The sequence below is a fragment of the Epinephelus fuscoguttatus genome, linkage group LG6 (assembly GCF_011397635.1).
Source record: "Epinephelus fuscoguttatus linkage group LG6, E.fuscoguttatus.final_Chr_v1".
Classification (NCBI taxonomy): Eukaryota; Metazoa; Chordata; class Actinopteri; order Perciformes; family Serranidae; genus Epinephelus; species Epinephelus fuscoguttatus.
In genome coordinates this window covers 21933435-21960943 of record NC_064757.1, presented here as the reverse complement: position 1 = coordinate 21960943, position 27509 = coordinate 21933435, and the positions used below count along the sequence as shown (strand labels likewise).

The 27509-nt window shown below is 40.7% G+C and overlaps 1 protein-coding gene across 3 annotated transcripts; it reads right to left on the bottom strand.

Moving 5' to 3' along the window:
* Positions 1-548: 548 nt before the first annotated feature.
* LOC125890452 (transforming acidic coiled-coil-containing protein 1-like) lies at positions 549-27509 on the bottom strand. 3 transcript variants are annotated; one of them, XM_049579102.1, is made up of 13 exons: positions 27206-27509; positions 16399-16484; positions 11372-11801; positions 9698-9752; positions 9515-9596; positions 6688-6734; positions 5044-5178; positions 4835-4911; positions 4657-4700; positions 4162-4322; positions 3711-3817; positions 3511-3631; positions 549-2441 (listed from the first exon to the last, which is right to left on the bottom strand). In XM_049579102.1, exons 1-13 carry the CDS (start codon positions 27268-27270, stop codon positions 2373-2375), a joined length of 1479 nt encoding a protein of 492 aa, XP_049435059.1. In that variant the 5' UTR covers positions 27271-27509; the 3' UTR covers positions 549-2372. The 3 variants fall into 3 exon arrangements, with proteins under 3 accessions (XP_049435059.1, XP_049435058.1, XP_049435057.1); XM_049579101.1 differs by lacking the exon at positions 27206-27509 and adding an exon at positions 18177-18723 and having other exon boundaries at positions 5044-5175; XM_049579100.1 differs by lacking the exon at positions 27206-27509 and adding an exon at positions 18177-18722.

Genomic DNA, 27509 nt, shown 5'->3' with positions numbered 1-27509 from the left:
GTAACTACTGAGAAGTGTTCAAAGTGTGCATGTAGAGTGATGCTGAGGCTACACAATAACCTCAAGGTCACCTTGTCACTGCTTAAGCTGGGACATGTAGGAGTGTGTTTGTTTGAGTATGTTGGGAAGTAAACACTGTACATCACTACCATGAGGCTGAAGCTGAGGTCACGACACCAAAGGCCTAAGTCTTGTTTCAGCATTGGCGGGGGGGCTCATCTTCACTTAATTTCCTGCATTCTGGTAAATATTTATGCACCAATTAATGGTAGCAATGTGATGTTTCTTCCTGATACAACTGTGCATACTTGATTATTATTCTTTCCATTATATGGCAAATGCAACCTTCACGTTACGCAGTTGCCCACGGCCAAATGTGTTGAAAGGGGCTTGTCCTCTGCGTCCACCCATGACACGCCTACTGACAAACATAACAACACACACTGAGGATTCATACTTTTCTGCTTGAGTCTACACTAAAGGTAACAACTGTACAAAGAGCAACTGTAAAAAAGGGTTAAAAAAAAAAACAAGAAAAACTTGAAGTAGAACAAATTATATTTATGTTTATTCAGGCAAACGTACACACACTCACGCTGTTAGTCTTCAATGTGTCAACAGAGTGTGAGATCGTCACTTCTATTTTACAAATACATGTACAAACAATTATTCCAGAGAGGGGCTAAAGTGACAAAACATTACTTTGTGAAGCAGAGACAAACCAGCTGAGTAACGAGAGGTAACGTGACATTAGAATGGCATTAAATGTAAACTGTGGCACATCATGTAGATTTACGTGGTGGTGAAGAGTCTGAGTATCATTATGGACATTTCAGCTTTTTCAATAGTGACTGACTTCTCAGAAATTAATATTAAAAACTGTAATGTACCAAATATTTCAGATTTTTAGTCTTGTTTCACTTTCTTTTACTACATATATACTGATTTAAATCATAGTTATACCTTTCTTAAACATCAATGCTGCATCAGAACCAATGCTCAGATATCATATTGGCACCAGTTCTGAAGTATTTCCACTGATACCCAGTTACTAACTCACAGTCCCCAAATTCATCACAACACAACTAGTTTTACTGATGTGTTACGAAAACAATCTGCACTCTGAGAAACAAAGCTATGAAAATAATCATGCAAAGAAACAGATATATCTGTTGCTGAGTAAACCGGTGCAGTGCTGTAAATACAGGCATGAGAGCTCACATCTTCATTACACTAAAGCAACTTCTTACAATGCTGTCAAACTCTTAGTTTCCTTCATGGTAGGAGGTAAATGTGATTAGTGGGCACTCAATCTGTGACACAGTGTTGGTTTAAAAAGAAAAATAATGTTGACATATTGCAACACTTGCTACTCTTATAATAGTTTTAAATATCTTCAACAAAAATAGAGTCATTTTGTTTAAAGTTTTCCAGTTGTTCAGGATTCTTGACACGGGATCATTTAGTGGTGGAGTTCATTTAAGTTTTCCATTTTAACGACTTTATGGATCAGAGAAGATAATTCCACAAAGTTTATATAATCAAAGAAAAGTCTATGATTGTCAGGTTGTGTTACTTCTCTGTGACTGATAAACACTGTGTCCAGAATCCAGGTAAAGTAAATGCTGTGAATTATTTGCAGCACTAGTTTCACTGACATGTGGTCCAGATTCTTTCTGTCTTCAGTGTCACTCCTGAACAAACCAAGGCCTCTGAGGACTACCGTATGTCCTCAAACAATCCTACATCCTTTCCTCCAGTTCTTGTGCAGCCTGATTTTAACCCTGACCTCATTCTGCCCCACACAATACCCCTGAGCTTTGCTCTTTCAGAGAAAAGTCCTTGTTTACTTTATAGAAAAATACATTTCACAGATTGTTGCTTTAACATAAAACAATCCTTGTCAAAGCCCGTCGAAATATTCTGTACGCCTAAATGTAACTCTAAAACAACCCCCGCCTGCATGATGTCATCCTGTTGGAGGAGCTGCTGGGAATTTAGATGTTAAGCTGATGGGAATTTAAGTTGAGTCACAAGCGGGTGTTTGCTCACTGGCATGATGGGCTGAAGCACAAGAGGTCCAGATGGCATCATGATGGGCAAAAATGCAAACAAAACAACGTGACCACATACATATAACACAGTCCGAGATTAAACTATAATTAGCATGTACAGAACCTTCTTGATTCAGGTCACAAGTAGTGCAATTTTAGTATATAGAAAGTTACTTTAGACATCTTTACATAGACAGTCTCTGTGACGCAAGGCTGGCAGAGGGTACAAGAGCTGCTTCTCGGCTGGGGGCATGCACAGGGCGTCACTGTTAGGCAGGACCGCAGGGACGGCAGTGGCCGATTCACAGGGAGTGTCTCTCAGTCTATTTTTCCCATTTTGGCAATCAGCTCATCACAGATCTTGGTGAGTTCCTCTATTTCTTGATTCTATAACAACACAACAACGGATAAATAAGTACAATTAATATACCTCTGTATGGTAAGATCCTGCACTAAAATACATCTTAAAAGTACAGTCACACATGAGTGACTGTAGGTGAGTGACCATTGCTCGTTGAGGCGATATTAGGGCTGAATGTGGGCAGTGCTGGATTTGACACACACAGAAAGCTAGCTTGCTAGTTAATATTAGCTAGCTTGCTAACAAATACAGCGAAATATGATGTTATTCTTACATTCCATCGCTGTCTTACTTTCTGCCAGACAGCATCTCTGATGTGGTAGTCTGTATTTTTCATGGTCAATATCACAAAATATTGTCTTGCTGGACAAGGCAACAATCACTGTCTCCTCCACACGTCTTTGTTATTGATTGAGGTTGAAGCTACGACATCGCCAGTCAAAGTTCACCAAAGTTTAACTCTACGCAATGCAAAGGTGCAAATTTGCTTTGCCACTGGAAGCAAATGTTTTATTCACCTCTTCATTTACAATGAATTGAAATGAACAAGAGACATTTATTTGCCAATGATTATTTCCTGTATGTGTGACCGTGCCCCGAAGGTATTCTATGCAGGATTGTCAGTTACTGTTTGTAAACACTCTCGCCAGTGACAGTGAAAGTAAAAGCCAACCCCAGATTCACTCTCGTCTGGCGTTTCGCCTGGCTAGATGTGTGTTTTCTTGGCACTGTGTCTCTTGGATGCCTGCTGCTAACAGTCTGGCTGGCACCTGGTTGCTACCTTTTCATAAAGCCTGACCTCTCCTGAGTGCTGTGGAGGTACACGCCCATGAATGTCTCGAACATGGAAAATAGGAAGAAATTAAGAAAACAGAGGGCAGAGTCTCTGCAGAAAATCACAGTACCACACACCTCTAGTTGGTCATAAGTGATGATTGAGAATAATTACTTCTGCATAAGTCTGTACAATGTTTTTTAAGGAAGATTTTGCATCGTGTATCTGTAAACACAGGTTAAATATGTTGTATTGTGTATTTTTGCAAGTCTCATATTTCATCTAGAATAAGGAGGCAGAAAAATGAGAATGCTTGTTACCTTCTGCAGCAGCGCTTGCTCCAGAGACTCGTTCCTCATCTGCTCCTTCCTCAAACTGGCGGTCAACGCCATGTTCTCTGAGCTTGCCTTTGCACGCACCTGAGCGATCTCCTCATTGGCCCTGAGACATGGAGTAAGGTAAATTAACACCATCTCAAACCCATAAAAATATTTCATTTCTTATAATCAACTTGACATACTTGTCTAGTTTCTCCTCAGCGTGGACTTTAAGAGTCTGGTATCGCTGCTCCTCCTGCTTGACTCTGGCCAGATACTCCTGAGCACACTTCTTCAGCACCTCTTCATTCTGTGGGCGGAAACAAAAAACAACCACAGTGTCATTGCCGCTCTAAACCAGCTGCAGGCTCGAAATTTGGGGGTAAACATCTTTAACTGTGGGGTTTAATTCTGTGGCAGTTGTTGAGTGAGACAACAGTATGTTATTCATTAAGTGGTCACCTTCAGTGTAAACCCCTGCTGCTCTCACTTCTAGAAGACCACCGCCCCTAATCACAATCTACCGTCCATTCTGACCTTAATCCTCTTACAGCCCTCCAACTTGTGCAACTATCAGCTGATCATCTCAGCACTTAAAAGTGACACTTTCCTTGAGCAACTGTCTAGACATGAACTTGTCCTATGACCCCTTACTTTTTTAAAGCCGTCCAGCGTGCTCTTCATATTTTCATAACGCCGAAACACGTCAGAGAGAGAGCGCTCCACTGAGTTCAGGTCTGCCAGGGCTGCGTCTTTCTCCATTGTCACAGCGTGCAAAGCCTTCTGGGCACTTGAGTTGTTGCGCTGCTCGTCCTCTGAGAGAAGCAAAGACGGAGGCATTATTGTGGAGTGCGAAATAACATGCAGTCTTATAACAGTGATTACATTAACCACATAATCAAGGATATGTAAAAAAAAAAAAAATAAAGAGAAAAGACCTGAGTGAAATGTATGCTTTCTTAATTGCCACCTTATCTCTCCTGATACAAGACAATCTGGACCAATGTTACTGCGTCTAAGTCAGTGTAGCAGGACACTCACAGTACAAGATGACACAAACACACAGTGGCACTAAAATCACAACAGCAACCTGTGATTTGTATGGTTACATGAAAAACAGGAGCCTGTTCTTCTGACATTTCCACTCACCAATCATCTGAGCGATTGTCTTCTCATATTCTGCAACAATCTTCCTGTAAAGAGACAAAACAAATTTACTTAAATTTATGACAAACTGTGGACAGAATGTTTCAAGCTCACAGGACCCCCTTTGACATCAATCAGTGATGGTCATGAGTAAAAAGCATGCAGCAACATGTTTTCTAACCTCATCTCAGTGACTTCTTGTTTGCTGTCCTCAAACTTTTTCTTCCAGTCACTGGCTTCCACCTCCTTAGTGATGATCTGAAAAGAGATGTCTACTGTGTGAGCTTAATTGAGCATTCAAAAGAAAAAACACTCTCACGATCCATTAAGGCGAACACAAACACACTGATGGCATATTTCATGTGGGATGAGTGTGATAAAAGTGTGTACCTCCTCTTTAATGAGGCTGAGAACGGCCTGTTTTTCTGCCTCACTGATGCAGATGGAATCCAGGACCTGACTTCCTGTTTTCTGCATCTCACTTCCCTCCGACTTCTTCTTCAGCTTGCATGGGTCATCGAACTGCTGAAGGGAGAGGGAAATCAGTTATGTTGACATTTGTTTTTTATTGTGCATTCAGTGTTATGTTGGGAGGTAAGCCCCATGAGGTATTTATGACAAAAACACAAGTAGCACATTCAATTATACTGTCATAAAACTATACCTTTTACACCCTCCCCCCCCCCCCCTTTTTTACTAGTGTTTCCTCATCATTGGTTTGTTGTTTAATATTGTGTCTTCTTATTTTTTCTTTCATTAGTTTAAAATGCATTTTCTGTGCTACAAATGATTTTTTTTCTAAGAAACCCATTATACTCTGGTGCTCAGGAAAGCCAATACAAGTGTTGTCATGTTACTAGCTATAGTTTATATCACCAGTTAGTTACAGTGTACCAATGAATGGGAGACACAAACATTTATTTCTGTAATGAACTGCAAATTATGACTCCATTCTCTCAAACTTCCCTCATTCTCATTTTTACCCCATACCCCTCTTGCCTCTCAGTTTGCACACTTCAATCCTTCCTCTTCTACTCCCTGTCTCTCCTCTCTCACTTTGTCCTTCCCTGGATTATGACCGTCATATTCTAATCTCCTGGGTAATAATCTAAATCCATCTGTCACCTGAGTACATGAACATGGTGGCAGACACTAAGTACCTCCTGCTGTCAGCAGCACAGTGCGGTCATCATATCAGACAGACGATCAGACTCTAGCTTTAGATAACAACGCAGGCGGCTCCAAACACAAAACTGGCGGTCTATTAGATCTTAATGTCACAATACACTTTCTTTGCACACAGGGTATCTGACACAATTTAATGCTTCTTAAGACATTTTCAGATAATTCCTCATCAAATTTAAGACTCAATCATCTTTTATTCAAATACTGCAGGTAAGAACACAGGTAAGTAGTGTGTGGACCCAAGCAGAGGTAGGTTTTTTAGGAATATGGTTATTACAGTGAGTTCGGATAATCTACGTTTTGTAAGTGCAAGTATAAAGACAATTTCAGTGGTAGGTCAGATCAGAAATGTGGACTTTAATACAGAAGAACTTGACTCATTTTGAGAAAAAGAAATTAAAAGATGGATAAATCAAATTAAGAAAAATTGTGTGTGGCAATAGTCACTTCAGAAATTAAAATTTAAGACTGTTTAATGACTTTTAAGGCCGCGCCTGCACAGTTTTTCATATATTGTGTAACTCACCATTTTACATCAGATAAAAGTACAAAGAGCTGAACACAATGTCCCAATGTGACCAATACAATAACAAGTGAAATGTAATGCTGGGGCAAGTCTAAACTTGTTTTTATCTTCTCTACAACTGATGGTGGGAGTTTAGTTTCACTGGTAAAAGAGTGCGTCACCCCCACTCAGTGGTCACTGATGGTATCACATAACAGTTGCTGTTGCTTCTTCCATGAAAAATGTCCTATGCATGAGAGTGTTGGGTGATGCGGATAAATAAATAGCTTGTATGAGGGCCTGACACAGCACATGTAGGATGATCAATTGTGGTATTTACTTACTACAGAGCAGCAGTCAGAGTCCTCAGGTTTTGAATTCACATGGCAGTCTTGAAATGAAAGAAAGTGATACACATGTTAACAAGAATTCGGGGTGAGAGATGTTGTGGCTGGTAATGTAATATAGTTCATCATCATGGCCAGCAGGTGGCAGTACATTAGAACATTTCTCCCACTATTGAAACCAGATGTGCTCATTGTCACTGAAAAAGAAATAAAAAATAAAATAAAAGTATTCTCAGTAGTATTCTCATGACTTATGCAACATTACCTTTCAATTGCACAGTTGCACGTTTTTAAGTCTTGCCTTGAAATAAACTGATGAATCAAAAGGAGCCATAATGACTTGTTTTACTTGGCTTGACATTTGTCGCAGCATTTTATCTTCATCACTTCCTCTTGCAATGACAGATTTCTGTGAGAAAGGGTGTTGTATTTAACTAAAACTAAACCTAAAACTAAGTGTGAAACGATATTTAGTTCACTGAAATAAAAACTTAAAACTAGAATTTAGAAAAAAAAGAAGAGAAGACTGAAACGATCTTGTGTATTTACACTACTAACTAAAGAAAATAAAAATATACATAAGAAGTCTTCAGTTTTAGTCTATGTCAGTTTAGTCAAATTTGTAAACACATCAAGCATGAGAAGGCTTTGATGCATTTGTTCATTGAGACTAGGATGTCAACATGACTGCTATGTATTGTAATACGTATTCTGAACTTCTGAAATCTTGCCCCTGACAAACACCCCTCATGTAATAAAATACTAAATACAAAACTATGATAACTTTGTGAGTTACTGTTTGTTCATGTTTCAAACTCATAAAAAAATGTTTCTGCATTTAAATCTGCCTGTTCACAGTAAAAATAAAAAAATATATATACCTTTTGAAATCACAGGCTACTGCACCTGATTCAGTGATGTACTCTTACATAACACCAGTAACAGTGTGTGATTCTCACTGAAGGCATCAAAACTATGAATGAACACATGTGGAGTTATGTACTTAACAAAAAAAGGTGAAATAACTGAAAACATGTTTTATATTCTAGTTTCTTCAAAATAGCCACCCTGCTCTGAACAGTGCTTTCACACTCTTGGCACTCTCCATGAGCTTCAAAGATGATAAATGAAATGGTGTTTAACAGTGAAGGAGTTCCATGTTTCACTTGTTGGCCTTTGACCTTCACTCTGCGGTCCAGCTCAAAACCATCTGATTGATTCAGGTCCTGACTGTGGACATCATCTGCGAGCACTCCTCACTCTCCTTCTTGGTCAACTGGATCAGTGAGGTGTGTTTGGGGTCATTGTCCTGTTGAAAAATAAATGATCGTCAACTCAAACCATTGATGGCATGTACTGCACTGCTGTGGTCCTTGCTGGTTCTGATGGCTTCAATTTGAATAAATCACAACAGTGTCACCAGCAACAACTTCTCCTCATCTGTGGCGTGGAACCAGGCATGTGGAATCCATCCGTTCACCTTTTTCTGCGTCTCACAAAGACACATTGGAAAGATCTCAAATTTGGACTCATGACCAAAGCAGATTTACTGTGCTAATGTCCCATTCCTTGTGTTTCTTGAAACTCTCTTCTTGTTGCCTCTCCTTAGCAGTGGTTTCCTAGCAGCTATTTGACCATGAAGGCCTGATAAAGGTCTCCTCTTAACAGTTGTTCAGAGATGGGTTCATATCTCTGTGTGGCATTCACATGGTCTCTGATCTGAGCTGACATGTTAACTGCGATGAGGCTGGTGACAGAGAACATCCTCAGCCAGACCTCATTGCTCTTCTTTCCTGTGTCCTCATGTGTGCCAGTTTTAGAAGCGCTTGATGGTTTGAAAGAGCACATTTAAAGTTTTTGCAATTTTCCGGACTCTCCTTCATTTCCTAAATCTACTCCACTGCTTTTCTTTAGTTACTGATTGGTTTTGCCATAAGGAATTTTGGTCAATGGGCTGGACTGTGTATTAACCTGACTTCTCTGCACAACTGATGGTTACCACACATCTGATACAAGCAAGATATTCCACTAATTAACAGATAACACCTGTGAAATGGACTTTCAGGTGACTACCTCTTGAAACAGAGAGAGAATGCCAAGAGTGTGCAAAGCAGTAATCAGAGCAAAAGGTGGATATTTTGAAGAAACTAGAATATAAAACATGTTTTCAGTTATTTTAGTTTTTATTAAATACAAGACTCCAAGTTTCATTCATAGTTTTGATGCCTTCAGTGAGAATCTACAATGTAAATAGTCATGAAAATAAAGAAAACGCATTGAATGAGAAGGTGTGTCCAAACTTTTGGCCTGTACTGTATATACCTTTTGAAATCACAGGCTACTGCACCTGATTCAGTGATGTACTCTTACATAACACCAGTAACAGTGTGTGCGGCCTGCTCAGATCAGAACAGCCAGTAACTAAAGCTGTGTCACAAGCAGCCTGAAGGCACCTGCTGCTGTGTGATCGTTCAATCTGAATGTGTTTTTTTACACCAAAACAACAGAGCAAACAGACTACACTGCTGCTCTAAACAAATGTACCATCACAGTGCTCATGACCTACACAGTCACAAGCTTCAATGATAAATGATGCGTAAAGTAAATGATTAATGTGTGTGTCTATAACAGTGAGGTAAAGATGACCTTCTCACTGTTCAATATTGATTGAGGAAAGCTGAAGAATGCTTTCTAACATCCAGTTATCTGATCTCTGCACAGTAGAGCCCCTCACTGATAACTGAACTATTCACTACTGTATCAGTGTGAGCTGTAACTGGGTGGCGCAACATTAAAATCAATCTTCATTGATCCGTTTACTCACTGCTTTGGTCCTTGTCTGGTTTGACACCGACACTGCTCGCCAACTTCTCCTCATCTGTGGCGTGGTCTCCATGATGGTCATCCTGTAATAACAGCAAATATAATCAACTACACTGACTGTATGAAGCTTTTTAAATGCTAATCGCACCACATGATAGGAAGCAGAAACATTATGTGCTCTTACCTGTCCGCTGAAGTCCTTTTGCATCAGCTGGTTCTGCTTTGCTTTACAGGAGTTCCTGAGGATAAAGGTTCAATAACAACATCAGTGTCAACACCAACCTGTTCATATCTCTGCACATGTGTGTACATGTGGGCAGGCGTGATGATGAGAGGAGGAAGCAGGAGAGACAGAAAGCCTTACAGCCAGACCTCATTGCTCTGCTCTGTGTGTGCGCTGTGTTCACATGCTCTGCTAAAAGTGCTGAATTAAGCGGGGGAGAAAAAGTAGATTAATGAAGGATTGTTTCCAAATTGAAATAAGAGCAAGAACAGTTGCTCAGAGCATTAGAGGGAATTACACTAACACCCTCTCTCCTCTACTTCCTAAATCTACTCCTACTGCTTTTTTTCACCTTCACTTTGTGATTGAAGGACAATTTGGGTCAAGTGGAGGACCTGGACTTGGACTTACATTTAAGAACAGCAAGGGGACTGAGGTTACAAACACACACACATCTGTACACACAGATATACAGTACTTACAACAGAACACAGAGGAAATGGACTTGCTCAGCAGTCCTGATGCCACACAGAGAGAAGGGAAACAGAATGACGGGTTTGGAAGGAAAAAGGAAGGGAAGACACAGGAGAGGACGGGACAGGGATGCAGGGTTATTATAGTTTAGTAAATTAAAAAAACAAGACTGAGCGTTAACATGTGAGAGTTTTCATTAAACCACAAATTAAAACCTTGCTTAAAACAAAATATTGAAATCAAAGTGAAATTAAAATATCCCAAAAATCCTTAGCCAATTTAAGTAATATGATAAAAGATAAACTGGCAATAAAAGTATTTTCCTGGCTCTTCCTTTAAACTCTTTTATGAGATAAGGAGGGTGTTTGGAATAAACAGGAAGTTGACTGTATAATTGCCTGCACAATGCAACTCATCGCATATGTAATTCAAAGGCCCTGTTTCTGTACAAGTAATGTGTTTCCCATGTCAAACCACTCATTCAGCTTGAAAAAAAATCAACAAACTAAATAACATCATTTGAACCAACTTCTAATAACATATCTGGTCATCTGTGCACACAAAGAGACCAGGGATTACAATATATACTGTAATAGAGATGTGAATTGTGATTCTTCTTTGGCAGGAAACTAACAGACATAAACCACAAGAGGGCAACGTTTGACACTTTAATGTCTCTTTACCTTTCAAACTTCATTTTCTGTCAGCAAACTCAAAATGGTTCTTAAAAATACTTCATCCAACTATGGACACTGAAAATTGACCTAAATCTGCATCTGAAAGCAAATTAAAAACAAATCATCCTGAAAACTGAACTAAAAGATAAAGTGAACTGAAATTATTAAATAAAATGATAACTTAAAGCAATAACAAAACTATAATAAACCATAATAATGCTGATGAGAAATGAATGGATGTGAAGGAGAGAAACAACAGTTGATAGAATTTTTGAGGATACGCTACAAACCACCACAGCTGGTTAAAATGGGAACATTTTGGTCCCTTCAGGTAGCCTACATTGTGCACAGCAGAGATTCACATTTGTTCCCCACGACCATTAAAGAAAGAACATTGTTCTGCTAGAAAACCTATTGAATCACATTAGTTCAGCCACAGACTGATGGCTGAAGAAGCCTGTGGATATGTTTGTGTTTTACTCACGTGATAATTATGCCGTTGCTCTCACAGGTCAGTTTTGTGTTTGGTGAGTTGGAGTTCATGTTGCCATTAAGCAAGTCAGGATCCACACAAATGTCATGAGTGGGGATCAAGTTTGAATCCGGGCTGGAGTCAGACGTCACCGGAGCCTCGTCATCCACCTCTGAAGGATCGGGCTTGTTTAGTGGGGAGAGGACGGACAGTGTTGGTGGCCTGAGGGCTTGAAGCAGAGGGCTGGATGGTGAGAGGCCCTCTCCAGGGCTGGATTTGCTGCTGCTGAGGGTCAGGTTGAGGTTCTGGTCCAAACCAATGCTGCGGTCGTTAGGTAAGCAGCCAGTGAGGTTGTTCAGGGAATCAACGTCTTGGGATGAAACTGGGCTGACATCCTGGTTGGAGTTCTTGTCCAGAATGTGGTTTGTAACATCAGGAAGAACTGTGAAGAGGGAAGAAAAGAAACAAAGCTAAGTTATAAAGGACCTTGTAAAAAAAAACAAAAACAGAATATCACAAAGTGCCTCTTAATAAAAAATGAGGCAACAGACACGTAATACAGACTTAGAAGGAACAGAAAGAGTAGGAACAACATGAATAGAAATAACTACAAACTAAAGAGGTGGATCTTTTGAAGTTGTTTTATAAAGGTGCCCACAAAGCACAACCTCAAAGACAATGTCCCCTTGTTTTGAGTCTACGGTAGGTATCTGATGTAGGCTGGTGCCTGACCCTTAAGAGCTGTAAAGGTCATCACAAGAATCTTGAACTCAAATCTGAGTATGAGTGTAAAGAAATAAACACTGGTGCAAAATAAGACCTTTTAGAGGGACCAACTGAAAACAATCCAGGGATGTTTTGCTTCTGTAGGTGAAATGGGACTTACAATAGTTGCACCAAGAGGAAAACAATCAAGTCTCACTTATGACACAATGGAGCTGAGTGTTGCAATGTTTTTTGGCAAGAAAAAAAACAGTTTGAATGAAACACTTAAAGGGATACTTTGCAGCCTTAAATGTCTTCAGAAACATAATTTAGTGCAGTTTGGCTTTATTATGAGAATTAGTGAACAAGAACAGAGTCCATACTATTTTATTATTATTTATTCTAAAACGGGCTGAAAATACTGGGATCAAACTGTAAAACTAAACAGTGCTGATCAAATATGAGCCATGATTCTGTTACTGCGTCATCTATTTCTCACCTGAAATATTTTCAGAAACATACGCATATTAGCTTACTGTTAAACTGTAATTTGAGATTGTTTGTACAGTCTGCCTCCATTTTGTTTTGTTTTTTTCAGATGAGCAACTCGCATTATGTCACCCACTAGCGGGAGCATTTATTGATCTGTTGCAGCACACTGAGAGTCATAGGTTTCTACCTCTTGAGCAAAAGCAAATGCTACAGCCCTTTTTCTCTGTTTTTTTTTCTGGTCATGAGGCACCAATTTCAATGCTATCTAGGGTCTGCAAAAAATGTTGTTGCACATTCCCGATCTGTCGTTAGCTTGTTTACTATATTACATAAATGTCACTGTTACAATAAAAGTCCCGCTGAACCCCATACAAACTTTAAAGCTTTATTTAGGAAAAAAAATCATTGAATATTCATACTGAATAGCCAAATCTGATCAACTGCCATAATTCTGAGTCGGGTACTGTAGGGCTCTGTAAAACAAAAGGAGGGCTGCAGATTTGGGTGATAATTTTCTCTGGGTTCATCACTATGAGTGATACCTTTCATATTGGCACCTTGTTTTCACATTGTCAATTGTTAACATTAAAATATTGACTACAGATGCTTCAAGACAACAGGAGGGTTAAAGGGAATGAATAATTCAATATCATCTGCATATCTGTGACAGGAGCTACCTTTTGAAATGACTTACTATCTGGTCAAGGAAAGTTTATACACACAGTATATATACAAGAGGATCCAGGACAGAACCTTGGTGCACACCACAATACAGAGTTTCAGATGAGGACATATTTACCAACAGCAACAGAGAAACTCGTGTCAGAAAGGCAGCAGGAGAAACACTGCAGGGCTGACCCAGAGGGAAGCAGATCTTAATTCTTCCTTCAACATCTCTTTCCCAAAACATTAAAACATCCCCCATCCTATCGCTACTTAATGATTTAATCTGTCACTCAGACATATAAACTTCAAATGACGGCCTCTCCTTCTCCTGTTAGAGCATTTAAAATGGCTGCAGGCTTCCTTTCAGAGCACTTCACATCCTGTGTCCTCACATATCCCATTAACAGCTAGCTAACCACCACAGCAGCGGGCCGGTCCCCGTTGAGTCACACTGCTGCTGAAACACAGGACTCTCTGTTACTGAAAAATACCCCACTCATACTGTAAGACTCACACAACTACACAGAACAATAAAACTGAAATAAACTCCTCTATATTTCTCCTCCACTTGCACACACCATGAATGAAGTCATTGTGGTTTCACCTTGGGCGGGTAACAGCTTCTCGCATCGTTTGTCATGACTGAAGGCTGATGATTTGACTTATTACATCATGCATTCAATTAATGCAAGTTTATGTAAGCTTCTGCTGAAAATATGGGTACTTTCAGAACACACACACACACACACACACACACACACACACACACACACACGCACACACGCCCTTTGGAGAAAGGGAACAGATGTAGAGGAACCACACCCAGTCATGCAGAGTACACACCACCACGTGGCCTAGCAACTAAAACAACATCAGGCTTTATTGCAGTTTCACAACTCTACGAAAAAGCGGAAAAGGAGACAGAAAAGGAAGTGGTTGAGAGAGAGACAGACAGTATTCAGGTAGACACAAAAGCTGTCTAAGGTTTCAGCTACGTCCTGGTTCAACAGTATATACAGTTTGAATGTGGCGTGTGGCTGTTCCCATGAAAAGACTGTGATTCCACCCTGAGCCATCTAATTATAGTGAACCAGAATATTGGTTTCTCCACACAGCCGATCTTTTATTCATGAAACTAACCCAGATTTTGCACAGAGCATGTGACTGGTTTAGCATGAAAGGGAGACTGTTATTGTCTGCAAACTAGACTCAATAATAAACACATTAATCTCTCTCTAATTATCTGGCACAGCGTCCCATATGCTGTGGTCCAAACGGGTCTAATTTCAACTAGCTGAGCCATCCAAAACATGCAGACCAAATTTATCCTCTGTAGTATATGTCAAAATTAATCACTTAAATTAAAATTGATGAAGATGGAGAAGAGGAATTTGCAGACATCAGTGATATGATAGCATTTGTTTCAGCACAGAAGATGTACTCCAGACTATCTGTTACCATGGTAATGTGTGGTACACGAGTGTGTGTGGGTGAAAAGAGGACAGAGGGAGGGGAGGGATGAGGAGGGGGCTGTGGATTGGACAGCAGCAGGCTTCTCTGGCAGCTTCAAACAGATCGTATTCATCCATTACCCATTTTTCAGCCAATTTAATAGTCTGGGCCTTACAGGAGAGAGTGCATTTACACCTAAAGGTCCAGTGTGTAGGATTTAGGAGGATATATTGGCAGAAATGGAATATAATATTCATAACTATGTTTTCATTAGTTTATAATTATCTGAAAATAAGAAGCAATGAGGTGGGGTTTTTTGCCTTGGCATAAGCTGTTTATATCTACATATGGAGCTGGCCTCTGCTATGAATTCCACCACGTTTCTAAGGTCATGTAAGATAGGGTCGTTAATGTTTTCGCATTGGCTACCATAGTTCTCCTACACGCATATGGGGAAAGCTCAGTTGGTTGCAATCTACCACTAAATCCCACACACTAGATCTTCAACTTCCATACACACTGACTACTGATCTAAGATTTGTGTGATCAGCAAAAGCAGGCAAGTTGACTCTGCAGCTGACACAGTGGACATAAGAACAACATAGTGACACAAAGGAACAGTGCACATACAGTAATGTAGTCTCAAGACATTAGTGTCATTATGCTGATATTAAAGCTTCAGATCACACAAAATACCTGACCCTAAGCCTAATCTCAAAGCCAAATATCTCAAAAACTGCACAAATATCGTTATGAGCAGGTATGACTGGAGGTCAGTGAGAAAATACTTTTGTTTGTAATTTGCATGAACCAACACTTTAACGTAAGCCTGCCAAAGTCTGCTTGATTACTTTACAGTGTAAAGGACTTGGAGCTTTTTTTGCGTCAATGGAATGGCACAAAGTTCGATGAGGACAATCACTTCCAACCTGTTGATAATCATCACAGTTTTAGAACAAATGACGTCCATGGGCAGAAAGGTACTGATTTAAAATATTGATAATACCACTGGTGTTACGGTAAGATGCATGTAGTAAACATTTCACAGCGGGCACCTTCACACTTTCGCTACCCAGTATTCTTTGAAATGTTTTAACACTATTGCTGATAGGGCTGCCCCCTAATTGCTGACCAAAGGTTAATGACCAGAAATGTCATTAGTTGGCATGATCTCACTGGTCACTTAGTCGCTGGAAAAAAACAAAAACAAAATGTGGTACCTGCGGTAATTACACAGGCTAGTTAATAACATGTCGAGCTGGAAATCCAAAGTGTGGGATCATTTTAAGAAGATAAAGGATGAACCCAAAGTGATCTGTAAACGCTGCAGGCAAACATTTGCATTTCTGACATTCCTCGATCTCAAACATGATGTAAAATGTAAGAAGCTACATGCCCATTAGCCACTTAGCACAATCATTACTGCTTTGCCGACATTGTCATTAACAGGCGGCTCGCTCAGTGTGTGATGTGCACTTGTAGATAAAATATAGGCCTATATTAATGAAGGTTCATTAGTACAGGTTTATATTTCTGTGTAATGTAGCACAGTGTTAACAATGTTACTGATACTATTCTTTCTCAGACCTTGAATCACTAGAGACCAAACCATTGTGTTGCTGACACTGAGCCCTGCCTGAGAATATAAAATTTCATTGTTAAGGTGTGACAAAGTTCAACCAGTATTAGAGCGCTCGGTTAGCTGAACAGCTGAGCCATCTCACCTTTGTGGTTGTCCAGTTGGCTCAGCAGCTTCACCACACCTGGAGATTCTGCCTCTGGAGTCTCAAAGGTCCCCTCTGAGTCTGAACTGTGGAGAGGAAGAGAGAGGAAGAGCTTAACAAAACATTCATTCAAAAAAAGATAGACAAAGATAGAAACATACAAAGAGATGGCCAGAGAGAGGTCGGAGCCTCAACTATGTGTGTTGCAAGTTATCTGGCACTAAACATCAAATATTCAGTTTGTCATTGAAAATATGCATAAGCTGACAAATATGATGCATAAAACAAAATGATCATGAACAGACTGAGAGCATGTGATGAAAAAAATCCGATTGCCTGGTTTAAAGCTAAAGGAACAGCAGTCTTCTGTCTTTGAGAACAATGAAGCATTGAAAATGTTCATCAGTCTACATATATACACAGCTACTAAATGATGTAAATATAACAGTGAACGCCTTGACTGTGTGTTACAGTGTGAGAGCCTTTCTAACAAATAAGTATTGGCTTTCTAACATCAATCTTCTGTTTTCTTAAGGTGACATAAAAACAATAGATTTCAGAGTTCAAAGCAGTTCAAAATAAACAAGCTGCTTTTATTTTAAAGGAAGTCGCAGGAAGGGAGAGGAGAGGAAGTGAAGTCCTGCAAGGCCACCTGCATCCTTTGCCCCTCAGAAAGGACACACTGTGTCCCATCACACGTACACACACACACACATACACACAAAACACACAGAGTCTTTTGGTCTGCTGTGTCAGCTGCCTAGACACCCAGCCCAAATTTATTTTCAAACTGTGGAGACACAAAAAGGAAGGGAGAGACAGGGAGAGCGAGAGTTTGTGTGGTTTTGTGTGTGTGTGCCCGTCCGTTCCCAGCCACTTAAACACACATCAAAACGTCTGTGCTCTAATGAAAAACAGCACGAGAGGGAGCAGAGCTCTCAGTGCCAATACCCGACCACACTCCATCTCTGATACCAGTTCACACAAACACATTCACACACTCTGGAGCCAGAGCTAATCCTAATATACATACCCACCCCCTCCACTATGCACACACATACATACACACACACTGCATCACGTCCCAGTGATGGCCCCAGCGGCCGCAATTTTGGATGGTTACTTAGAAACTAGAAATGGACAGAGAAAGAATCAAAAGCTTTGGAAACTGTGGCTTTTTTCCCTTCCCCCAACTTCTAGCAACTGTTCCCCAACTGCCAAACAGCCTACACACACACACACACACACACACACACACACACACACACACACACACACACACACACACTCAGGCACATAAAAACAAGCCTAGACAGTCATATCCTCAGCGTTTGGTGCCTCATTAAGAAACAGGATGGCGCACACAAAGCGGGGACTCACAAAACACCAGTTTGTGTGTCTGTATTTTGACTGAGAATCTGTTTTTAGCCAGTGACAGCATGACCCAGCCTCTGTGGGATCCACAGCATAGGAAAGAATCTGAGATTATACCACAGCATCAGTCAGTTTGTGTGTGTGTGTGTGTGTGTGTGTGTGTGTGTGTTGCTCTCTTTGTGTGTATATATCCACCACCTGTCAGTATGACTCAGGGGAATCTGCAGTCGTTACACAAACACAATCAATCTAGTGCTGTTTAAACTGAAGCATGTAGAGGCAATCACTACTTCCTTATTAGATATTCTCTGGTTTTACATCTCACACAGATCCAATTATAAACCAGCTCCCTTTCTTCACTCTCTCTCACAGCACACACAAACACTGTGGCCTAGTCCTCTTACTTGTCCTCTTCGCCATCCTTGGATCTGGGCTGCCCCTCGTCCCCCGCCACCCCAGTCACTGCTGACCATGTCCATTTGGCCCACTGGACCGGAGATAACCAGGACATCCCTGCACCACGACAAGTCTTGAACCTGCTGCCACCTCAAAGATTTAATGGTAAACTTCCTCTTCCTCTGGATTTGTTTAGATTGTCACGGCTGTCAGTCAGGTTCAGTGATATTCCACAGTCCTTTCTGCTCTAAAAAGGAGACTCTAAAAAAGGAGCTGTCGATCTGTCTTCTTGCCTCTCTCCCTTCTAACGTCAGCTTCTACCCTTCTTGCTTTCTATATGGCTTGCTCACTTCCTCCTCTTGCTCAGCCGCTCTGCTTTCCCATCCTGCTCTTCTGCTCTGCTGGCGCTCGTGAGAGGAAAACGTGTCTCACGCTGCTGCTGCTGTTTCTGTTGCTGCTTTGCTCTCCACAGCACTGACTCACACTGTGCAGATTACTGGAGCATCAGTAGTCACTCCTCTCTCTGCTCCCCTCCCCTCCCCTCTCTGTCTGGGTGGACGATCAGCTGGTGAACAGATATCGGCTCGCCCTGCTCCTGCATGTTTGCTAACTCGCTCTCAGGAGTTGGCCTCCCCCTCTCCCTGCGATTCTTTCAGGGTTTGCCAATTGTGAGGGAAGAGAGGGGGGGAGAGGAGAGGCAATGCTTCCTGTTTTAAGAGGCAAGGAAGCGTCTGGTTTCTCAGGGGCAGACAGACTACCAGACGTTTGTGTCTTTAAGAGAGAGGAGATGAAAAAAAGAGCAGGGGAGGACATGATAAGGCAAAGAGTTCATTTTAAAAATGTAAGGAGATGAGTTTGTATTGGATTTACGGCTCATAGCATATCCTGAACTCATAACATTGCAACATCCTAACTTTCTGAAAATCTTCCCTCTGTAAAACCCATCTCACTGAAATTACACCCTCTATAATTACCCACAACTATAAAGCAAATTAAGTAAAGCCCTAAAGATCAACATATGACTCGCTGGCATGTATGGGCGGCCAAAAAATGAGTTTGAAAGGTAATTTGAGTTGTTAATGGTTTGTTTACTTGGCAGCTCCCAGCAGAGACCATGTGACTGTGACACAAAGCTTTGCAGAAAAAGAGCAATTATGCCTGTTGTCCCTGAGTGAATAAAGGAAGACGTGGAAAGAAGTGATGGGTTTTTTAACAAGGACAAACAATGTTCCTTGTATGATTACTGTAATACACCAGGAATTTCTCACTTAAATACCTTGAAAAATATTGATATTTAATACCATTTTCGATACCACTGGGGAAAAAATGACATTGAAGGCATAGAATTTAAAATTTCTAATAAAAGATAAATATAACAAGGCTATAACATGACAACGATGACTATTCTTTCCTTGGTTAGCAGAGAACAGCAAAATGCCAGTGGTAAACATTAAAGGGATACTTTGCAATTTTTAACCAGCTTTGTATCACAACGAAGTTAGTAGATATGTAAATGAACTGTAGTCAACTGCTCTCCATGAAACCAGTGCCTAGATCTCCCTGCTACCCTCTGAGTGAAACTCTGCCCGATGACACAAATTATGCAAAACGCGTCACCTGGTGGAGTTTTGCTGGCTCTCCTGGGCTGTTGCTCGTAATACAGGCTATACTTCCGAATTTTGGTATTGCCTAGAAGCATATCAAGAGACAGACCTGCACCTTTCTCTCTCAAACTTGGACCAAAATCCAATCAAACAGTAAAACAAGGCAGAGCTGATCAAATATAAATCAAGATTTTATTATTGCACTGCCTATCACTCACATAAAATTACTTTAGAAACATATTTTAGTGTCCTGCTTAGCTGTTGTAGCAAGAGTTTGTGAACAGGAAGTGGACGGCATACTGCTTTCTGCTTTGTGAAAATGGAGGCTGGAAAAACTGAGATCGAATGATAAAACTAAGCTGCGCTGATCAAATTTAAACCAATTTTCTGTTACTGTGCTGCCTTACTCTTGCCTCAAATTTTCTCAGAAACATGTAGCTTACTATTTCACTGTCATACGAGATTGTTTGTTACCAGCAGGTCGCTATTGTGTCAAACGGATGAGTTCACATTGCAACCCATACCAGCAGTAGCATTTAATGGCCCGGTGCGACACGGTGCATTGTGTTAGTTGTAGGTTGTTTACATCTTGAGCAAAAGCATATGCCACAGTCCTTTTTCTGCGTTTTCTCGGGTCATGTAGCACCAAAGTAAAAAGTATTTGCATCTTTCTACAGCACAGACAGCCAAGTTTTATGAAAAGACCATTTTTCAAGCAATGAAATACTTCTTTAACAAAAGGACAGTGAGATACTGGTGTATTGATACTGCAGAAAATGAAAATTAAAACCATTTCAGATATTCAGAATCAATATGTATTGATACATCCATATCCACACAAACAGATACAATCTGAACTGTAACTTTGACCGTCAATTCCATGATGTGTGACCAAACCTACAGAGGATCTATTGTTCACTGAAAACATCCAGGCCAGACAGCAAACAAATCAATACGCCAAACCTAGATTCAGCAGTAATGGTGCAACTACCCTTCAGACTGACAGAAAAGTCATTTGGATGAGAGCTCTGATCAGTGCTCACACGCATGTTCACTCACACAGCCTCCGAGGCTGTTCATGGATGGCTTACATAACTCTAAGTCCAGGCTTTCGCATTTATACATCTCTCTTTCTCTCTCTCACACACACACAGACGCACACACACAAACACATCTAGGCCAAATGAGATGGGTTCTTTGAAAAAACGTGGACCATGACTAATCTGATAAAAGGAGGATGGTTTAGCCACTGTGAAAAAGGTGAGCAGGGAGAGAAAAGAGGAGCAGCCGAGATGCTTTCCTTGTTATTTGTACTTTTAGGTTCCTCTCCTGCTGTTTACTGCTCACATGTGGCAGACATGAAAAGAAAGACAGAAGCTCTAACGCTGATGACACTGAGCTGGTCCACAGGAGACAGGCAGGCAGGCGGATAGATAACCCCATGCACGAACACACTCAAAAATAATGTCACACACTGGTGAACACAGAGAATGAGTCTCTGTCCAATCCTGTGATAGCTGGACTGAAAAATGGAGCAAATTAGAGGCACGGCAGATGGAAAACAGCATTAATTAAAAATGAAGAGTGAGAGATGGAGAGAAAACAAGGATGAGAATATAGGATGTGAGCGCTTCAGCAGGATGGGAACCTGAAATGCTCTCTGTTGTTGTTCGTAAACATTCCTGACATTGTCTCCTTTATCTGTACTACTTAGTTTTCTTATCTCTCAGTCAGTACAGCTGAGAGGACAAACCTGTCTGTCTTGCAGTGGACACATTCTGCCGAAAGCAAACTAAAACCCCTCAAGCAAGAGACATCCTGTGCTGCACAAACTCTTTACAACACCTTAAAGTTGTAAACTCATCTCTGGACATACAACAACACACAGAAAACACACGTCTTTAGGCAGAGAGGGAGACAACATGCAGAAGTGGGAATATCCCTGACTCTCTCCCTGGCAGAGACCACAGACAGAGAAGAAGGAAAACACAGAGAGGGAAAAAGAATCAGCTCTTATGTAATACCCTGAAACCACAAATAGCACACAGTGCAACAGTGGCAAACCCACACACAGTGCATCCATATGTGATCTAAAGCTGCAGGAGTGGACATATTACACCATACACACACCATCTCTGCTATTTGGTGTGTCTGTCATTGGTTAATCCAGCAGGAATGCACATCCTTAATCATCAATTATATTTTGACTGATGGCAGCATGTGTGGTTATGAGCTAAGAATAAATCAGAAATGATAAACATGCCTGTGAGCTGCAACAGAGGTGGTGTGATACTGAATGAGATAACTAGTTATGTGTGTGTGTGCACACTGAGAGGGAATTAGAGAAGCTTCTCAACTATCACAGACTGTTTATCTCCGCGCTCAATCCCCTTTATGATGACAGAAGGTCACCAATCTGACATTTTGTATAGGTCTGCTGGAACATATTTCAGGAGTCGAATATAAATCAAATAACTGAAATATTTATACTAATCTAAGGCTGAAATTACTATTCAAATGTATATGTTTTTGTTTTTTTTTTAGCTTTCATTCTTTTTCAAAAAACACTTGTTATATTTTACATATAATATGAAGGAGTGTCCCAAATACCATTTTACAGTCTTCAAAGCAGCAGTGTAATTATCCTCTAATATTCGAAGCTTTGATGGGGAATAGTAATCAATCATATATACTAATAAACCACCTGCACCTGAGTCGACTTTAGGATTTAGCCCCACTATGCAGGTGTGAGAGAAAGAGAGTAATAGAGAGGGGGGAGAAAAGGTGGAAGGTGGACTATTGCAAACAAAGTTTCAAACCGTCAGATATAAATAATTCAGAGCACTGTGAGTCAGACCCCATCACTAGATACAAAAGCAAGTGCTTCGCTACAGTTTGCAGCAGAGAATAATCATCCGCAGTTCGTCTAACCTGTTTCCTTTTCCTCATCGGTCTACCAATTAAACGCCTGAAGCAGGGGTCCATGACTGCACTGACAACACTGGCCTCATTTGTGTCTGACATTTGCCATCTCCTTCCTTCTGATTTGGACGTTGATTACCTTGACAACGATTGAAGCTTTGTAGAATTTGAGTCACCCTAATAATATGTATATATAACATTTATTATAAATGTGTTGGCTAACAATAGCGAATCTCAACCTTCTTGCCTCGGCCTACCCACATGTGAAAATGAAGTGCTTTTGTCACGTCTTATGAACAATACAGTTTTGAATCACAACGTCACATTCCAAATGCTTATGTTAACCTCGAAAATTACAATATCAGAAATGGTAGAGAGCGATGCACCAATGGAGGCTATCACTCCTGACAATTTAAGAAGTAATGTGAGATTGAAAATGTCCAAAGTTGACAAGTTAGCATTACTTATCTTGTGCCTAAGCTTAATTATTACTTAGCCAGAAAACTACCACCTGTCGGTAATTCCAGATGTTTGTTGATAATGTTGTAATGTCCTCTAGTGGACAGAACGTATAACAGCCACACACTGATAAGCATATATTCAGTGTACAAGTACATGAAAATATTACTTATAGGCTAAATTTGAGCATTACTTATGCAATGATAACCTAATGGTTGGAATGTATAGACATTATTACTGAGCACAGTCAAGCCCCCAGGAGGGTGAGACTATTTAGATTTTAAAATCCTCACAGTCTTCCTTATGAGCACCATCGTGAAGACAAATTTTACATTTATATGCCAGCACAGTTAAGAATAACAGAGTCATCAGTATGTTGTTTGTCCAACATTTTCATATTGCGGCATGTAATTGCAGCTTCCACTCTTTTAATTTTAGACTTGCTCACTAACCATATTTCAATTATTAGTTACATACAAAGACAGTAGAATGCGCTGTCTGTAAATGTCTCTACTTTGATCAACATTTACACAGCGCAAATGTCAAACAGCAAACTTGCAATGTAATAAACATGTCAGTGTCAGTATTTACAACATCAGTGCTCTTCCTGGTCAACTCGAATAGCTGTTAAGGAAGCATAACAGCCCAGCTGACGTAGGTTATTATAGGACAATGTAAAAAACAAGTCCCTCTATTCCAAAACTGAGTGCAATACACATCAGAGCTGTGATCCTCTCTGACTGAAATTATTCAGGGATTGTATATGCAATCTTTTTGAACTTCAACTTTGAAAGCTACAATCTCTACATTAGACCTTTAAAACGAACAACTGTATGTCATTATTTTTGAAGTGAAAGGATCCATTTTTCCATGCAATAACTTGACTAAGTGACAACCTGCCAGATGAGTGTTCTGTGATGGCAACATAGGCATCTGGTGAAAAAGGGGTCTTTATGTTGTCAGTCAGACATCTGCACTGGAGGACGAATCAGTCTAACAATGTCATACTTGATAGTGGCTTCTTTTATATTTCACTAAGTTACTCCTCTTTATTGCAAACAAGCTTTTGTGAGGAGGATACAGCTGAAAAACAGACGGTTAGAGGATGAGTCAGTATGATTTGGTTTCAATAGAAAGCAGTACAAAAGATATTTATAATAAAAGGAAGTTGCAAGTGGATAATGTTCCGGCGCATGCTCTGCTGCAACTACACAGTCTGCTATTTAAAAGTATGTGACCGTGTGAATGTAAGGAAATGTGGGGATACGAGTACTGGCAAAAATATATGTGTGCATGACCATATATCAACTGATTGTTTTGCAGTGGTCTTCCATGTCAGACATGAACATGAGTGCAAATGTTAAAAAAAAAAAAGGTACTCCCTCCAGTAATGGACAGATGGATAGACCTACTGACTGACTGTCTAACAGTATCTAAACTGAACAGAATAATATTGTTGGATCATACTTGTTGGCTTTTTCTGTGATATGGCTCCATCTGGTGGTCATTATTAGACTCTCACCCAGATTCTCCACATTGATAAAGCAAAACATAAAACACAAAAGCATCAAATTCAGCCAGGATGAAAGAGTGAAGAAGACAAAAGGAGCTTAGGGAAGAACAGGTGAGAGAGAGAAAGCGGGAGAGATACATAACCGGTCTGGCGTCACCTTTGGGATCTTAAACAGAGTTGACGGGATCTCGGGTTTCACCATGGCAACCACTTAGGAAAGGGTCTCAAGTGTATTATACTATGAAAACATGCATATAGACACCATGCACACACAGACAGAAGGCAACACTGCTGATGATATTTACTTCATACCGTAGATTTTTATGCTGTGATGCAGCTCAGTATTATCCAGACCACAGCAGGCTCTGAGAGATTAAATATACAGAGACAGAGATGCTCCAGAGTCTTTGATAGGCTTCTCAGAAGCACAGCTGCTTCTACATCCCTGACTTCTCTGCATCTTTAATAGAGAACACCCAATTAGTTGCAATCAGAGCGGAACACGAGCACAGGATGAACAGAGTTAGACTGAATGGAGCCACAGCACTCACAGTGCTACTAGAACATTTTAACTGATACAGGCATGATAAAACAAAAGAGGAGAAAGAATGAGGGAGAAAGAGAGGAGGGGTTCACCCGAGAGGAGTCATGTTCAGACACCAGCTGAGCTATTGTTCCTGACTGTAACAGGGACACAAGAGCACACAATTCCCAGACAATAGTGCATGTACATTGTACACACATGCACGCACAGGGCAGGGAGATAACACACCCCCTACTGTTCTACTTTATGGTGTTTCCATTCATTTTCTTTGCTTGTTAAATCAATTACAACTAAATTTAATCTCCCTTTAAAATGGCATATAAAACTGCTTTCATTTCACTATAATGTATCAACATTATCTACAACAATACAGGGCAAGTGAGGGTTTTCAGGCATCATTGTCAACATGATTCAGCAATGAGTTTCACTTTCATCCTGGCAAGCGTAGTCAGTGCAAGCTTATGCATAATTAAAATGTACATCTTCACATTTTGTGCCTGTCTCTTCATGTATTCACAATGTGTGTGTCTCTCTATAGACGAGCAAAGTTTTCAGCTTGGCCTGAATTCATACCACTGCAGCGAGAAATGAGCTCCAAATGCAGGTCAGCCTCTTCCCAAATGAGGGACTGTGAGGATGTTCAGGGGTTTTGGAGAACAGGAAGTCAAGTGTACATCTAAGACTGCTCCAGTTAGGACATAAAACGGATGATTAAGCCAACTAAAATTAGATCAGAAGCTGAAAGCTGAGATCCCACGGCACTCCTTTGCTTCCCAGTGTTCCCACAGGGAGGACCGCAACCCCCACCTACCCTAACACAAACACAGATGCAGAGGACTACAGTATGCTTTTGTGATCAGTGAGATTAAAACAAAGAACACTGAAATAACAATGAGCATTGCTTTAACATGGCTTGTCTCAGTGTCAGTCTCTCTGTGCGCTTACATCCTTCTCTTTCTGTCATTTGCTGTGTTTCCCTGCCATCTCTAAAACATCTGCTTCAGTACATGGCGCCACTGCTTCTCATATATATAACTGCTGTGAACACAGTGACATTTAAGAAAAGACTGTCTGAATATGCCTATACATTTTTGCATGTTGAAAGTGTTCCGCTTCAAGGAGCTTTATAAGAGCTTTACAGCATCACAGGGATCAGCTGGGAGGACAAAGTGAAAGGACTCACTCTCTGTTACAAAGGATTAAAGGAAAAAAAAATAGAGGAAGCATGGCGCTTAAGTGCTTTTAAGCCCTGACGAATGCCTCAGCAACAACATCTCCATTCCCTTTCTCTTCATTTTGACGTAAAGCTCCAGACAGCTGCGGTTCATACATCACACAGCACTTTAAGGATGTCAAACACACTGCATGAACAGAACAGGAAGCTGTGCTACCTGCTTGGACAGAAATAAACAGTAGCCAACCCCTTGTATGATTAAAATACCATTTAAGAATTAAGGTCACAGCTACATAATTAATAGCTGGAAGCAGCATTATCTCCTCTGCAGTTGTAACTATAAAAGCTGCTGCTAAAATGTCAAAACCAATGTCACTTGGAGTTGGCTTCGATGCTGCTTTAATTTCAGGAGCATGGTCAGCTCATGCTCATCAAATTAGCCGCTCTACTAATGTCATCAGTCGCACCACTCTGGCTCTTCCTGCTTTTCTTAGATTTGAATACCAAAATAGCATTTAAAATAGCATGACAGGAGAGGAGGCTGAGTGTGGTGCAGTCTGACTTGCTTTCAGTCCAGCAACCATGACTCTACAGGAAGCATCAAGGTCTCAGCACTGCCCTTCAACCCCTCATTTCCAACTCCTCTTCCCCTCCCTGATACAGAAGCATTGAGTTTACACACGCCAGACAACACAAGTACCAAAGGGTGAAATTGATCCACCGTCCTTGACCAAGTGCACACACTCTGCCTGTCCAAGTTACCTTTCCTTATCAAGAACTTGCACACACAAACACACAAACAACAAAGCATCTCATCTTACATGCTGCTCTTCTTCCGAGGAGAGCTGACGGAGCCCTTCCTGCTCTGGCTGAGGGAGCCCCCCATGGCAACAGCCGAGTCTGTGTTTGTTTCAGGTTTATCACAGATGCTCCGTATACGTCCCTCCACTTCTCCTGCAAAGGTTCACCTCTGCCTGTCCTCCACACAGCCTGGCTCAACGTCAGAGGCGCACAAAGCACTGCTTCTCATGACTGACTTGTTATTATTTAACCAGCCAGCCTCTCCTGTCCTCGTTCTTTCTCTTCCACTGTTGATGCTGTACAGTCTATACTCAGGAGTACTAC